General features: G+C 40.8%; 1 protein-coding gene across 1 annotated transcript in view; it reads left to right on the plus strand.

Moving 5' to 3' along the window:
- Window positions 1-8,817: 8,817 nt before the first annotated feature.
- LOC308127884 (FERM and PDZ domain-containing protein 4-like) overlaps window positions 8,818-17,821 on the plus strand; it is a gene marked incomplete at its 5' end in the record, with an annotated part of 51,434 nt that continues 42,430 nt past the window's right edge. Inside the window, one exon of the mRNA XM_080493279.1 lies at window positions 8,818-8,858. Within this exon, the coding sequence (XP_080349405.1) occupies window positions 8,818-8,858 (41 nt within the window). The remainder of the gene's footprint in view (window positions 8,859-17,821) is intronic.

The raw sequence follows: 17,821 nt of genomic DNA on the forward strand, positions 1-17,821 counted from the left end.
ACAAATACAAGTAGAAGCTTCATTAGTCCCTTTTAGAAAATGAATGTGTTTTGGGGCTGGTTTACTTGAAATGATAGTTAATCTGAGTTTAGGAAAAACAAAACACATCAATCCTTTTTTTTTTTTTTTTTTAAGCATTTTAGAATACTTTGACAGAAACCATTGATAGTTTGTTGCCATAAACAGATTTTGACATTATTTCCATTGATTAATATATTTTATAAAAAATAAAAAAAATCCACGCGGAAGGGGGGGGTTACACTCTTGCGCCCTCTACTGGCCAGCCGCCACTGCAAACAACTCTTTTCATTTCCTGGTTTTCCTCATAGCCAAGGTTTCCACTGAGCTCCGTTATTGTTCAGAAACAAGCCAACTGTTTTATTGGTTGAAGCCCACATGGACCCATCAGAGGGTTTAATGCGTCAGAAACGTAGTTCCAGGTAGATAGGAGGTGCCAGGTAGATTAAAAAAAACTCAGCAGCTCTGGGAGAACATGACATGTTTTTTTGTTTGTTTGTTTAATACAGAGACTAAATTCTCACGGGCCTGAGAGAAACATTTCAGCAGGATAGAATCAATAGAAAAACCTGGACAGAACCATCATCAATTAATAATGCCGAGGTTTTTGAAAATGATCTCACCAATCAATTAAGCTGCTTAAAAAAACTGTCCTTGCAACTAACTTTGCTACCAAATAGTTGAGTTGTGGGAGGAGATGAGGAAACGGGAGTTGAAGAACGACCCGCTTCAGAGGCACTCGACTGAAGGAGATACAATGACGGTGATTACGTATAACTGGGCCGCCGGGACTCTCTCGGCTTTGTCGCCTTGAAACTGTCAGTTGTCTACAAATTCCCCGTTCACAAGTAATGAACCTGGTTGCAAACTTCATATTGTGAACCATCTGCTCCATTTTTAGAGAAAAAATATTCTGTTTATCTGTGGGATTACTTGTCATGGCAACTTTTGCTGAACGCCTTATGAGTATTAGTCCATTCATAGATCATTTTCAATGGCAATGCTTGGCTAGTTTTGGGCTTTAATTCCACAAATATCTATATATATATTTGCAAAGTATTCTCTGCGCTTTATCTATGGTGTCTTAATCAAAGAACAGATGCATTTTTAGGGAAAAGTATTGTCCATATGTACTTTTGTAGCTTGCACGCTAGTTGCTCATTACTATAAAGTTGGAAAGCTGCAGCCTTTTTTTTTCCATCACAAAACTTTTTGGGGATAAATTGGTTCAAACTATTTTGAAAATTTTAGTTTTTCAAAGTAAGGAAGTAGATTATATGGTGTAAATTGGATGAAGCATGAGTAAAATTTCACAAACATACAAATACTCCAAAAACACTACTTTATATTGGAGCAATGTGTATGTTTTTACTATATTTCCACCTATATTGATGTCCTTATATTAGTTTTTTTTACTCTGCTCCTTTTAGGAGAACTAACTGTGACTAGGCAGAGTAATGAGATAATATTGGGAAACCAGCCAATGCGAGAATTTGGGGAGGAGCCTAATTGCAATTTTAAAGAAATGGTAGTTGTGCAGTCCATTTTTGTACCTTTAAATATCACCTCAACACAACATCTCTCCAGAAACCGCTCCGATGACTCTTGAATTGTTGCGAATGCTCAAATTAAAAGTCGTCTCTTCCTCCTCCATGTGTTACATAACCACCCCTCCCTCCTCCCACTTGCCCTTAGCTTTCATGCCTCCCGTCTATCCATCAGCTCCCACCTCGCACCTTCTTCTTCTCCTCCCACTGTCGTCTCTCCAACACCCATCAATTTACCCCCCCAACCCCACACCCTCATCATCCCCGGCTATGATCACATCCCTGCGATGTATCAATCTAACCCCTCCCCCCCTCCCCCCTCCCCTCCTGATTCTGCTCTATCAGATTAGGCCTGTGTCATAAGGAAAAGAGAGAAACAGGGAGATTGCCCGTTGGATTAATAGGGGTGCGGGAATGAAATTCTATGATCTCATTGTTTAGACGAGTCATATGAAGTTGGTGATGGTATTTGTGTGTGTGTGTGCATGCGAAGGGTGGCGTCAGCTTTACCACCCACCACCCCCACCCCCACCCCCCTCCATGATGACAGGGTGCCGGGCAGGAGCGGGCCTGGCCTCGCAGCGTTGCATGCTGGGATGCGGTGCGTCTTGTCTGGTATGCAGCAGGCAGTTTGATGAATGGCCGATTTGTAGCTTTGCCATGTGTCATCACGGCGTTTCGACGGCGCTAAATGATGACACGGTTATAAATTATGTCTATATGTCTGTCTGTGGCACGTTGCGTTCTGGTCATAAGATTAACACAAGGGAGTACTGCGACCTGGTGAAAAGAGGGCAAAGGGGACGTAAACAATCTATTTAAATCATTTTCCACCACAAACTATTGAGAATTCCCTTCTTCTGGTAGTTTTGCCTTGACTTAATATTACATGTCAATTTTTTGTTTTTATTACTGCTTGAAATATATATTTGATACTACTCATTATATATATGTGTGTGTGCGTGTGTGTGTGTGTGTGTGTGTGTGTGTGTGTGTGTGTGTGTGTGTGTGTGTGTGTGTGTGTGTGTGTGTGTGTGTGTGTGTGTAGGTTTTCTTTGTCTTTCTTTATATATATATATTTTTTTTAAAGAAAAATAATGGCAAACATTTTGGAAGTTTAGGCTATTCTCACTTTATATCAAAAATTTACAGCAATATTTAAATGTTTTTACTGCAATATTATATGACGTCAATATCGGATAAAGCTATATTTCCCACTCTAAACACTAGGGTAGTAATATGCCTTCTTTGACTGAACTTTTTTATCTTTTTAATTGCTTTGCCTGCCAAAGGTAATTGGCTGAACATTCAACTGCAACTGCGAGGATAAATCCAAGTATCGTCTGCAAACGATGATGTTTTGAAGAATCGACACTGTTTTCGACTACAGGGTTGCACAATTTAGGTGTATCAACTTATTTCTCGCAGCTTCTATCTCTGATATCCACAGTTTGCGTCTTAGAGAGTCGACTTTTCTCAGACCCAGAGCATTTTGTCAGAAAAAGTCTGGTGAACTTTTAAAACTCTCGAGCTGAATTGAAGCAAAAGACTTTGCCTCGGACTTGGAGGAATTCCAAACCATTTCTGAGCTGCTGCAGATGAAAGATCAGCGAGCATGGTAATATCTTTTATAGCGGGACACGGCAGAGTGAATGGGTTTTAGTGGCGATCTTTGTCATGATTATGCGGCCTGAAAGTGTTTAAGATTCGGAATGTGACTGCTGCTACCTCTCTTTGACTGCGACTTTCTTCTTGCATTTAACTCCTGACGGCACCGATGACGTTGGTCTTCTTGCATATTGATGCATTTTGTCGCAGCAAAACCTCAAATTTTACACATTGTACAAACTTTATTCTTTACTCAGGCTTTAATAATATGATTTCCAAAACGGTATATTTCTTTGAAAAAAAAAAAAAAGTTATAAAAACGAATCTATGTGGGATACAAATTTGGATGGATTGGAAAATATTATATGATTACACAAATTTATGAAATCCTACACAAGCAGCTTCGATTTAATGTTTTCTGAGCTTGCCATCAATCCATCAGTATTACCTGGACATTATGGCGATTGTCTGACAAAGGCTTCACCCTGACCTCCTTCACAAAGCATGACCTGTGAGTGTACTCCAGGACTGTCGGGATATTCGTCACCCTTCTGCACACCATGATCATGAAAAATGAGTCGGCGTCGACGAAATGTCGAACTCACTCAGGTACCGCCAGCACTTGTGTAAGTAACAGAACTCTGTCATCCCGTCGTCGAGCGTGGACTAATCAGCCAGATGTTCATGAGGCTCAGACTTTACTGGTTTGGAAGCAGCACTCAATGGGAAAGAAAATAAATAAAAAATGTCATTACAGGATGCAATAATGACGGTAATTCTGTGTGACATGCTACCGCTCTGCTCTTTTTAACGGAGATAAAAGAGATGTGAGGAATCGGATTGGCACACATGCACAGGCGGCCATTATTAACTCCACGTGTGTCAGCCGTCATGGACCACGAGGTGAGGAATACCAATGTGCTGTGTAATAATGCAGAACGTAGGCGCTTTGTCTTTCTCTGTTTTCACTCGTATGCACACGCCGCCACCGCCGTGCACTGGAGTGGTGACCTTGGGCTATATTGTTATTCATTCGTGGACAGAGGCGGGCAAGGCTGCCTCCTCTCTCTCCTCTTATCTCCGTGGGACTCGGACCAGCGGTGGGACGCCGGTGGCGTTCCTATCTGTCCTCACCGTAATAAGCGTAGCTGTTTTAAATCAGCCCAGAGTGGCGAGATCAGACAGCAGCCTTGAAAGATAAAGGTAAAGGTCCCGCTGGCCCGTCCGTCAGGTGGACAGCGAGAAGAAAAAAATGAAAGAAAGAAAGTGAATTAATATGCTAAGAGAGAGGGACGAAAGCTACATGGAGACATTTATTACTACATCTGTTACCATGGCGGTGCACGCCTTCTTTCTGTCTCACGCCATGTCTTTGAAACTAACCCTTTGAACACTGAAATACTGTTAAATCACCACATTCAAAATGCACTTTCCATATTTTATATCACTCAGATCAAATATACACACTTTTATTGATTGCTTTCTTGACATTTGATATATTAAAGCGTCAAACAGTTTAATGTCTTTTGACATAAATGGGACCTTTTGAATGCATTTGATGAATGTTTGTAGATGTTTTATTGGCACAGTGCAGATCATCAATTATCATGTCAATGGAGCAAAACACAAAGACATTTTGTTATGATGGGAATGAGTAATGACCAGTACTACTTTAAATAACAAATCATTGTTAATTTAGAAGTTATGTGGGCAAATGTGGAAATTCCTAATATGGTTAAGGGCAATTGTAGCTCGATTACTCCAGAGGTTGGCAGTTTGATTTAACTGTATTTAGCTTGATGAGTCATCAAATTTAAGGGTTTATTCACTAAGATGGAGATTAGCTGAGTTTGATGATTCATGATGATTAAACTATTAAAACTTTACATTGTAAACCTAACATTGTGAGATCAACATTCGGAATAAAGACATTGACTGCAAAATTTGGTGTGTATGCAGCCTAAACAATCATAATTGCGTCTTGGCGTTTTCGTTTTTGAATCTGAATGCAGAGGAGCACTGGGAGTTTGAGTAAGAATTTTTTTTTTATAAATGCATTCGTCATGACCACTTTGCAAAATGTACGATTCGTTGTTGTTTATTGACCAACCAAAGGGTTAAATCTGCTCCAAATCGTGTGTCATGTGTTGTTTCATTTGATTCTGAGTCAGAAATTCAGCTTGTTGCTGTATTATTTATACTTGTCAGACTTACCATCCGAATATGGAAATCTGTCGTCTGTCATCGTTGCCAAGTCATTTTTTGAAATTTTGTTGGAATATAATTAACCATTGAGTCAAGGGTGGAGTTTCCAGTCTTTCTTGTTTTTTTTTTTTGTTTGTTTTTTTTCCTGAAACGTAACCACATTCACAAATTGGATTTGACTTGAGGCCGGCTCGAATGACCCGACTCCCCCAGATATGGCGTCGACTGTGACTCAACTGGAGTCGTCCTGACTGGGCCAGAGGGAAGAACTGACGCGAGACAGAAAGAATAGAAAGAAAAAAGCCCAAAGAAATGCTTTTCGAAGATGATTTTTGTTGTTGTTGTCGATCTGTCGTAAATCCTCAAAAGCTTCCTCTGAGCAGGAACGTCCTTCACTCACGCTCAGAACGTTGGACCTGTTTAATAAACCATAAACCATCTCTTACTGGTTCTGCTGCATGAAGACGGATGAAAACAGTGAGGAGCCCAAATCAGTTTCTCCTACCGGCTCCGGGAGGTTGAGTTTATGGGATGAAATCGAATCTCCGAATATAAATCTTCATGGGACAAGGGCAAAAAGCTCCTAACAACCGATCAACTAGGATTTTGACATCCGAGTAGTAAAACGACGATTTCCATTTCCTTCACCGGCTTTGAAATTCTTACCTACCACACATTAATATGGATCGAGACTTTTTTTTAGGGCTAAATTCTTTTATGGGAACTTTCTACTACTACTGTAGAATCTCCTGGAGCAGCTGAGCGTGTCATTGCAGAACAAGATAACGACAAGAATCAGGTGTCTGCGGGCATCATTTGTAATATCTCGCTTTTGTTGAAGCGTCCCGTCAGATTTACCCGGAGAAGAAGCGCCACTAAAACGTGGCGGTGCTCTCATCTAAGAACATCCCGTTTGGAGACGCGTATTTTGATTTATTCACGACAAATCTACCTTGAGGATTGACTCCTGAGGCCGGTTATCCAGTTGACGCACTGCGCTCGATACACCAAAATAACCTCGCTGTGTAATAAAGTGCAGGCAGGAAATTGAATGCACGGCCAGATAAAAGAGTCTTCGGTCCTTTCTCTCGCTCTTGTCTGGAGATGGGTTTCAGTGTGAACTGGTGCGAGATTATCAGCGAGCAACCAGGCCTTTTGTCCGTGGTGTCTTTTTTTTTTTTTTTCATGCATTTGTACGTGCGTGCGCCTAAAGGACGAAAAGGGTCATCAAAAGAGTCTTTGCATCAAAGCCGTCTGATGTCCCCCGCTTCACGCGAAGCAGGGGACACACGCGACGCCTTTGGTTCAAAGCGAAGTACATTTCATTTCATTACAAACTGCCAACAATCCAGCAGGAATGGAAAGTCATAAATTCCTCAAGCGAAGATAATTAGCGGTATTGTGTTTTGCCCCATTGACATCAAAATGAAGTTGTATCGTATATTAACTCATCAAATCATATTTCTTTCTACAGCCTGTTCAGACTCATGGATAGCAGTCTAGTATAAATATACTATGCTAGGCAATGTTAAGGTATCGAACCGCATGGTTTCCCATCGCATCGTATTGTACTTAATTACATGGTATTGTATGTTATGGCACCATGATGTTCCATCTTATCACATTATACTCTTTAATAGTACTGTACTATATCCTATCATATGATATAATTGTATATCCGACTCATTACTTGTCTAGACATGTCATTTTTTTATTTGATCCTCCCACACCAGACTGCATCATAAAAAAATAAGAAAATTCTTATATTCTTATATTGTTACATTTTTGATTATTATTTTTTTTTATCTTTTTTTATGTTATAGTAGGAAATGGCTTGTGTTGTTGGAGCCTTGCTTTTGGAATTATTATTAATTAATTTATTGATTGATTGATTGATTGATTTATTGATTGATTGATGGATTGATTTTATTGATATTAAATTGGTATGCTACACGTAGAGCCGCTTGTGCGTGATGCTGTGTGACGTATAATTATTTAAGAAGGCACGTTGTCTCCTGTCTATAATATCCTTGGACAGACTGAGTAGAATTCTCAGAAAGAAAAAAAAAAGAATTAATCTCTTAAAACTCTGCAGAGTCCAGAAGTGAGCCTCAAACTTTTAATGTGATTAAGTATGCAGTCTCGCTCTGCTCCCTGGAGAAAGCTACATGCTTTATAAATATTGATCAGACTCTCCTAAACCATAAGAAGAATTTGAGAATGAGCCTTTCCTTTAATTTTACATCCCTTTGGATTCTCAATGAGAAATAATGAGAAAGAAGTCAGAGGACCAATAAGTAACAAAGGCAAAAAAATAAAAAATAAAATAAAATCTGCCCTCCACTCATTTGCATTCAAACCTTCGTCACCGGTGCCGTGTGGCGTGGGGGCAAACGGGAGCGGCGTCTTACTCAGGTCAGAGCCATCTGTGCGCCTGTAACCACGCAAACACGAGGTGCTGACGAGTCGTCCTTTGGTGTCGAGACTTTCAGGAGGTTGGAGTCGGTGGGATCGTTGAGTTTAGATTTCGGCGCCGATGGCGTGCAAGTCATGTTCCCGGGGCTGAAATATGGGCCGGAGCCAAATGTTCACTCTGGATGAGTAACGTGGAGACCGTCTGCGCCGCGTTTGCATGACAGCGATCGCGATCTGTTCACATGAGCTCACTTTAGTGACGCTAAATGGAGGAAGAAACGTGGGGTGAAGAAGAAGAAGAAGGAAAAAAAGCACATGAGAGACGGGGTCTTGCTCCCATCAGCGTCCCATTCTGCAGAGTCAGCTTTCCTCTGCCCGTCACCACCACTCCCCCCCTCCTCCTCCCTTCATCCCTCTGTCTCCTGCTTTCTCCGTACAACCAATGCACTTTTACCCTCCTTTTTTTGTCCCTCCTCCATCTTTCATCCCCCCCCCGCCCCCCAACGCCGCTCTCTACGCTGCAAAGAGACTTGCAGCTCCAATGAACGGAGGGCAAAGCCAGAGAGCATCCGTCATCCGTCCGCTCTGTCCCCTCCTCTCCCTCTCCCTCTCCCTCTCCCTCCCCTCTTTCTCCATTCTCCATCTCCGCCTCGCCGCCACTCCGACCGCGGCACTCCTCCAACACGCCGCAATGGAGAGCGCACGCACGGGGGTCTCGCGGCGTCTCAGCTGATCCAGGTGGTGAGCAGCAGAAAGGGGTTGACTCGTCCCCCTCCCTCCCTCCCTCCCTCGCTCCCTCCTTCCACTTCCACCTTGTCTCATCACTTAGGAAATCAAGGGGATCGGAGCGTCCACACACCGGATGGGGCTTTCAACAAGCGTGATACTTTCATTTTTCCCTCACGCCGCGAGAAATTCTCCACTTTTTCTTAACTCTCGTTATGGATCCGGGTTGATGCTTGGATTGTGGATTAGGACGGCGAGCGCCTGAGCTCTTGGACTTATCGCCCTGTGGCAGGAGCACATGGAAATGTTTGGTTTCTCCAAGATGCCAAAGCTGTCGGGGTGAGTGTCGACTTTTGACTCGGCGGCGGAAGGTCGTTCATGCAACAGCTGCAGCAAGGAAATCGAAGGAATCAGGATTTGCATGTTGTTGCAGTATGACGGCTTTCTCAAAGTTTTCACACACATTTTTTGAACACCTTTATTCAAGCATGAGTTGTTTAAGGTAGCTTGTTCTTTTTTTTTTTCTTGAGGAAAAATCTAGAAGGAATCCACAGTAAGTGAATTCTGTTCTATGCATGCGTTTTCCCCATCTATTGACATGTTGAGTCCCTGAGCAATTACCATATGGTGATCTATACGCTATAGCTCCTGCTGATGTATATGGAGAGCATCAACCAAAGCTCTGCGGATGTGGGGAATGCAATCAGAGACGGTCAACAACGAGAGATTGGACACTGGTTACTGAAAAGGGATGAGGACTAAAACTTCCCATGCTGAAAGCACCGCGCATACCATGAAAGTTTTCTTCTTATAGCTTTACTGATTTTCTGTTCGGAACATCGATGGTGGCTTCATCCACCACTTAGATAACGGCTAATATGAAGGAAGTCTTAAGACAGAAGATTCCTCACTGGCACACGTGCCAACTCTCTACAAGATACACATGTACATACATATGTGTTTGCTTGATCCTGGGCTTGCAATCACTAAGCCTACTAAACACAAGCTCTGGACAAATCTCTTAAACCTATACGCAAACATATACAATCAGTCCGAGGTTAGCATCTGGAGCGGAAGAACCGAAGGAAAAGAGAAACATTCAAAATAGAACAATTTCCGGCTTTGTGCATTGAAATACTAGTTCAGGATGTTGGCAGTTGAGCGCTTTCCTTCCTTCCTTCTTTTTCTTTTTGAGTGGTGGGAATGGTGTGGACGAGCTGGAACCAGCAGGTGGCGGTTGTTCAACTTCATGCATGCCAACTGGCGTTGAACCCAAATGAAGATGAATAAGAAGGGAAGTAGTCATCAGGGATGAAATATCTGCTGATAAGAGAGAGAGAGGGGGACACGGTCATCACGGATGAAAAATATTCTGATAAAAGAGAGAGGGAAACAGTCATCAGGGACGATAAAGCTTCTGATGAAAGAGAGAGGGAAACAGTCATCAGGGACGATAACGCTTCTGATGAAAGAGAGAGGGAAAGAGTCATCCGGGACAATAAAGCTTCTGATGAAAGAGAGAGGGAAACAGTCATCATGGATGAAGAAGCTTCTGATAAAAGAGAGAGGGAAACAGTCATCAGGGACGACAAGAGTGGTGGTAAACAATATAGATAGATAGAGCCAGCAGATGGCGGTAGCGCAACTTTATGGATACAAACTGCCGTTTGTATCAAAATAAGAAGAAATACTAGTTCACGTTTACCAAGGTACTGCGTTAAATTGACACATTGAAAAGCCGAGGTGAAGTGCTTTTTAAGTAGTATTCCGTTTAATCCGTCTCCGACAGTTTTATCTTCATATGTTGTTCGCTTCAGTTTTTACCAACGTGACAAGCCCAACAGCGCTTCTCTTTATGCGTCGCTGTTCAGCGCGGCATTCATCCCCACCCGATGTCGACAGACTGGAAGATGTGCGAAGAGACGTGGCGCTAACAGGCACCAGGAGAGTCTTGGGGAGTGAGCCGCGTCACTTTTGCAAACACCCAGATGGCCGCCGAGTATCCATGAGCTGTCGAGGACACACATTTTGGGAGCCTTCTGTCTGCAGATGGCCTACAAGCCAAATTTGCCCTGATAAAACTTTAATGAGATGTTGTGGCTCATTTATCACCTGTAATGAATCATCCATTGTAAGACTCAGCTGCGTCAGATGAGAGGTTATTGTTTTAAATCTAATTGTGGAATAATAGAAGCCGATCGGAGCTTATTTCCGGAACTGGGCCTCTTTATCCGTCCCAGTCGGTGCGTCCTTACAGCAAAGAGAGAACCTGGATCAGCGTTTGCGGTGTGGAGAGAAAAAAATAAATAAAAAACTTGGCTTTGGCGTGTCTGCATTTGGCAGTGAAACTAGCCAGCAGTGCTTGTTTGTGTTCTGAATATCAGATTATAGTAATGTGTGCCAAATTGCCTTCCGCTTTGTGCCAATGCATGCTGCTACTTCAGAGGGCAAAGTTCCATTGTACCAAGAGCCATCTGACAGGTCGCGGCATCCTAATAGTTAATTCAGAGGGAGTCGGGATTTTGAGGAATTCAAAATCTAACATAGGTTGTTTTGTTTTTTTGTTTGTTCGTTTTTTTGTATCTAATACATTTTGGATGACACTTCTTGGTTTGTCGCCAAGCAGATCTCAAAAATGTCTCCTAATCTGTAGCAGTTGACAATACTTGGCATGAATACTTGGAAAAAAAACCTCCTTGATTGTTAATGATGTGAAAGAAATCAGAATCCTTCAGAAAGCCATGTGGTTATGATGGTGGCCCCTGAGACTTCAGCAGTACAACCAATAGTATCTTAACTTACAGTTAATGAAAGAGCAATTTAATTTAATTTAATTTAATTTAATTTAATTTAATAATTTAATTTAATTTAATTTAATTTAATTTAATTTAATTTAATTTAATTTAATTTAATTTAATTTAATAATTTAATTTAATTTAATTTAATTTAATTTAATTTAATTTAATTTAATAATAAATCCAGGTTATTGTTGTCATAGGAGTTTAATGGTATAAAATATAAATCGTAACGTGTACATTGGTAGCTATAAAGCTAAAACCCACATCCTACAGGATCATGACTTTTTTTGTCAGAAATTTGCAGAAATCCAAACACAAAATATATCTTCGGTTCAGTTACTGACATAAATCACCATATTTGGCTACAGGATTTTAATTGTAATCTTTTGGGTGTTTATGTAGAGTCAAATCTCCGTTAATCCCCGAGCCCCATTTGTCTCAGTCAAGCAAAACTCTCACATTATGTTCCAGGGCCTTTTTAAAACGTAATTTTTTTTCTATGTGCTGACGGTAGTTTTGCTTTATGCCTCCCTGATTCACATTCCGAATTTTCTCATTGGGTTTCAAGTTTCTCAACAATCTGGAGGTACAACTTGTGGAGAATGAGGCAAACAATCCAGTAAAAAAAAAAATTAAAAATACAATTAAAAATGCCATGATCATTAATTAATAATATCAGGGAGGATTTAAGAGGAGCAACAGAAGAGATTCAGAAAAGATTTCCAAACGGACCATGCATTTTTGTCTATGTCAGCTTCCACGCGAATTTTCGTTTTTTTTATAAATATCCTGTTTATACAAGGTCGATTCACTTTTAATTGTGAATGTATACCTTAAAATATGGGTGGGCAACTAAAACTGCCGCTTTACGATGGGACACGAAGCCTAATGTGTTAACAGTCGCGCTCGTCCGTCACCTCCAGCAATCACTTGGCTCCACTCAGTCCACCCCGCTGAGCGTCGGCATTAAGACATAAATCAGGAAGTGTTGTACCGAGCTGCACTTTCCTTATCCCACTATTTCTTCAAGTCCTGTCAGCAGGGAGCCAACCACTTAAGGACCTTAACATTTACCAGGGTTTTACTGGAGGTTTCGGTGCACAGAAGTGAGAAAAATGCCTGTTTTTGCGACTATTAAAATAAACTTCCAGGTGTTGGAGTTTGGTAGACCCCCTGTAACACATAAAACCAAGACAAACTACCTTTAGAACAGCCTTTCTTTGGTATTTAGGATAGAAAATGGTTTGTGGTGGGACTAACACTTTCAGTACCTGCTAGTTTCGGGTCATTGAGAGGTACAAAGTAGTCAAGCACACATAAAATACAGGATATTACCCAACACAGCCACCACACTAAATGACTAGTCAGAGTAATGAACCAAACGAGTAAAGTAGAAAGTAGAAAAACCCACGTTTATTCAAGATAACCATTCAACCTTGGGTCTTCTCTATTTAAATGATGGATTCGACACAAATCTGTCGCAAAGCAGGTTCAACGGCGACGCATGATGGCGCCGGTCCAACCACTTCCTTGTTGCCTCTACCTTTGCGTCGTGAATACTTCAGTCTGAAAGTTCGTCATTGAGCAAGGCAAGTCTTTTACCCGCTCTAGTAGTTACAACCAAAATTGAGATCTTTGAAATTTGGTCTTCTTTGGGTAAAAGTTTAGTTTTTATGGCGGCAGAAATGTCAGGAAAAAAACTGTACTTAAACACTGGAACCCCCCGCCAAATCCTGACAGGGACCATTCTGCTCTTATATTACTTTTACTTCCAGTCAGCAGGATGGACGGTATTTAGTTCACTTATCTTATTTTTTGGTTAGTATTTTGTTTGGTTTCCTTGTTTTTGTCAGAACTTTCACTCCTTTTAACGTAATATTCTTGATTTTAAAAAACAAACAAAAAAGCTGTACAATGGTGGTAGGATTCCAACAGAACTCCTAAATGTCAGTACCTGCTGGTTTTTTTTTTTAATACGATTGTACGATTCGGAACGGTACTGAGAAGTTCACGTTACAAATGTGTGAGAATCCTGTGTGATTGGACGGTGTCGGTGTGGAAGTCCCAATGATCTCTGTAATAACTTGTATACCAGTTCAAAGCTCTACGGGCTCCTGTGAAGGCAAGTAAAGAGGGAAAAAAAAAAAAAAAAACCCATGAAGCCACAAGGCAAGTAAACTCGTCACTCCATTCCTCCGGTTCACACTCTCGGCCTGTAACCCTTAAAGTTGCACGATTTTCTTGATTTGAGTCTGGATAATCCTCCTAAGGGATTTGGTCGGTGATCACTGCAGTGGGGTAGGTGGGGGGTGGGGTGGGGTGGGGTGGGGGGCGGGGGGACTGTCGGCTGTTGGCTGTTTCATTGAGTATATAAAATCACATCGCACACGTCTCCCGCTCGGCCTCGCTCTCCTGTCAGAGCGGCGCTTCCATCCACTTATCTATACCTGCTTGTAATTTAAAGCAGGCGCTCTCTCGGCTCCGTCTCCACCTCTGTAACGTTCATACTTCAAGCTTCCAATACGACAGCATCTGTTTCTTTTGAATGCAGAAACGCACGGCGTGGGTCTCGATCTGAGATAGCAGCCCCCCCTCCCCGAAATGAAGCGCTTTTAATCAGTCCCGCATTTTTTTATTTTTCCGAGGCGTCTCCTCCGCAGATTCATTTCCTGGCGAACGCTAATATTCTGTTGTGCTGTGATTACTGAGATTCACACATCAGATAATGCTGAAAGGCTACCAGCGATCCGCTCCCCCGTTGACGTGAGCCTTAAAATGTGATCAATTATGCAAATTTTGGCAAAAAAACTCATGTTTTTGTGTGTGTGTGTGTGTTTTTTTCCCCCCCACTCTGTTCTGATCTGAACTTCCTTCCCTCCAGATCGTGCATCGTATCCTAATTAAGCTTTCATTCTCAGTACGCACGGAGGAAATGCCAGCTGATCAGCGATGCAAAGAAAAAGTGACATTCTCTTTGAGTTTTCGCCCCGTGGGGGGGGGGGGGGGGGGGGACGACACGTGTTCTGTAGACGTAACAGCCAAGTGACATGCAGCATGTGTTCCTGTGTTAACACTTTCTTGTCTCATGCATTCTGCATGGGAGACTTTCTTTTTTTAACATTTTTTTTATGATGCATTATTTAACATAGCGTCGATGCATAAACGTTTTTACGGACGGATAATCTTTCTGGTAAGACCACCTTTTCTTTTCCAGAACATAGCCAGGTGTGTGACGTTGTTTGGCCTTTTTGGTTGAACCTATCAAACTCCTTCAAAATAAAGGCGATATTTTCTGGATGCTAGTGCTTTTGCTTCAGTACAATATGATATGAGGCACAAGTCACTTTGGATACTGGATACTGTACTGATATTCCCCACTATGGGTTCTTTGGATTATGAATCAATCTGAAATTATATGAATTCAATATTAACAATTATGCAGTTGATTTAAATATGACACAAAGCATTTGGATACAACAGAATAACATCAAATACTATACAATTCATACAATATAACTAAGTAAAATACAATAAAATTGATACATTTGAATGTGATATAATTGAATACGACTAATTGTGTTAAAATACAAGTGGATACGATAAAATATGATTGTGATATTCATAACGATTGATACTCTACCGTAGGGTAGGACATATTGAATTTAGTGCTAAAAATGATTTTTTTATTTTGCAAGTTTATTTTGTCGTAGCTTATTTGCACTTTTTTCTAAACCTGGGTTCATTATTTTAGGATTGTTTTTATGAACTTTAACACTGATATATATGATCTCTGATATATATGATTTCTGATATATATGATTTATTTTCTTCTCAAAATGTTTAAGTGCATTGAGAAGAAAAAATCGAATCGAAATTTGAATTTTTCTTTAAAAAAATAAAGATAATATATATATACATTTTATTTTTATTTTTATCTTTTTTTGGCCAAATTGCCCAGCCCGACTCTCCATCTGAATTCAATGAATTAGATACAATGTAAAACAATTTGTTACGATAAGATTGATAATGCAAGATGATTAAACTATTAAAATACAGGTGGACGTCATTATAGGACCCAAAACAACGATACTGGATAGAATTTGATACGATTTGATACAAAACTATTTAATTGTCAAAGATAGAAAACCAGAATAAGACACAATGAGACCTGTACATTTCCCCTTGCTTTTATTTTCCAATACCCTTACTTTGGTAGGTTTGTGACAGTGGTCTTGTCTTCCTTTGCAATCTGACGGAATGAATTATGCAATGGACAAAATGCAAACTTTCAAAGATAAACCCATGGAAAGCAATCAGCCAGAGCACGCGAAATGGAAACGGACTGCCTGAATAAATAGACAGAAGCATATCAAATGCATCAAAGGCAGTGTTAGTGGATGGCAAACAGGCAGCAGCAGTGTGTATTGACACCGTTTTGAGTGTATTGACAAAAAAAATAAATAAACCACGCCACATTAAATGCGAGTTATGGATTTGCTTCGGTTTACACAGTCAAGCTGATTGTCGGTTTGAACAAAGGATTTATTTTGGAGGGGGTTATAGTACTTTTTTTTCTCTATACTTTTCCTCCCAAAGTGTCCACACTCGCACGCTTGCCAAGTAAAATAACAGCGAACAAGGATGTTTCCTACTGTACAAGCCTCCGAGCGAGCGCACACTCAATAATTGATCACCCCGGCTGGGTTTTACTACATATAGTGAGCGATTTTGCGGTTGTACGAGAGCGAGAGAGTTAAAAATATCGCCAATGCTCTTTCTCTCTCACACGTAAAAGGGGGAAAGAGGAACGAGAAGTAAAGCGATCAAACGTGATATCGAGCAATTCTAGTTTGAAAGGACAAAGAAGTTAAAAGCTACGGGAGATTCAGAAGAGATCATGAAAACAAATCTGAGAAAATATGTGATACGTGAAATCAGCTTCGAAAAATCCTGGTGGGCCAGATGAGGAAATGCTTCGCAAAACAGAAATGAAGCTGGTTTGAAAATCCTTGTCAAGCATGTTGAAACTGATGCAATCAAGAAGGAAATTGGACTTTGATGTCGGTCAGAGGGGCAATTTTAGAAGCAAGTGTCACAGAACTGTTTCGACAGCTGTAGACTATATATAAAGACATATCTGTTATGTCAAAATAAAAGGTAGCTAAGGCCACGTTTACACGTTTAGACTGTATTTCTCGACGTTTTTTGCATTTACACATAAACGCAGCCGCGACTCACAAACCAGGACTCTGATTGACTGTCATGGCTTCATGCTTCTCGCTACACTGCCCCCTACAGGTAGGCGTATATGCAGGTCCGTGTCAATGAAGATTTTTTTTTTAGCAAATGTTGAGGGGGAAAAATCCGTTTCTGTTCAAACCCGGGCTTATGTCGCCTGAAAAGGTTCCAGCTTTTCATTGCATTTGGATCCCAACAGCTGTTAACAATTTGCCAACTATAGGCCAACAATATGTGGCGATATGAGTTTAGAGTCAATCATGGGTACATCTAATGACCAAGACAAGGTTTGAAAGGGGGTTAATACAAAGACCAAGACCCTCTCAACATATCCAAAGCTAAACGTGGGGTTCTACTGGGCGTGTCAGGTTTTTTATTAATCACTTCTCAACTCCTGTTTCTCGTGTCGGTTTGAAAAAGAGACATTTAGGCCCCATTTACACGGCAATAGTTTCAAGCGAAAAACTTTTCAAAGATTCTCAGATTCTGTCTCTGTGGAAACAAGGTAGAGCAATATTCTATATATTCTCCTGGGACCCGGTAGCTTTATAGTCGAGTCACCCAGAAGAGTGATCCATTTTTTATAAATTTAATTAAATTTTTTAAATTATTATTGTTATTCTTAATTCCACAAAACATCATCCTATCAACACATGTACATCTTATGTACAGGCTTGTTGTTTTTTTTCTGTTTTATATATATATATATATATATATATATATATATATATAATCCTTAAAGGGGAAAGTTTTCTCTCGTGTTTATATGTGGTCAATCCAGTGATCCAATTCCACCGTCCGTCAATATGAATGTCCGCATCCTCGCCATCGTTAATGTTTATAGCGTTTTGTTCTCTGTGCATGTGTGTGTGTGTGGTTTCATTACATACAAACAACAAACCCGTGGCCTGGCCCGCTAACTACATAGTTTCTTGCCGTTTCTGTGTAAAACGGACATCGTTTTCTCGTGGAAAAAAATTTTTTTTAATAATTCAAGTTAAAGACACGCTCATTGGGACCGGTTGTACGTTTGCTCGTACATCTGCTTACTAAAGAGGCCAGTGGAGCGATTAGTTCTGCTCCAAATACCATCGCACAATACTCAAGTGCCAAATGTCCGGGACGCCGCACCCCAGCACACTCAAGCCCGATGCGAATGCACTGTATGTGTGTGTAAACATGTGGTTTCAACCTCCTAAAGCCCATTTCCCCCCCACAGGCTGAGTACAGCAATTACTTCCCCTAATTGGGCTGAAATGAATTGAC

Source organism: Lipophrys pholis (genome assembly GCF_963383615.2).
Source record: "Lipophrys pholis genome assembly, chromosome: 23".
In the NCBI taxonomy this organism is placed as follows: Eukaryota; Metazoa; Chordata; class Actinopteri; order Blenniiformes; family Blenniidae; genus Lipophrys; species Lipophrys pholis.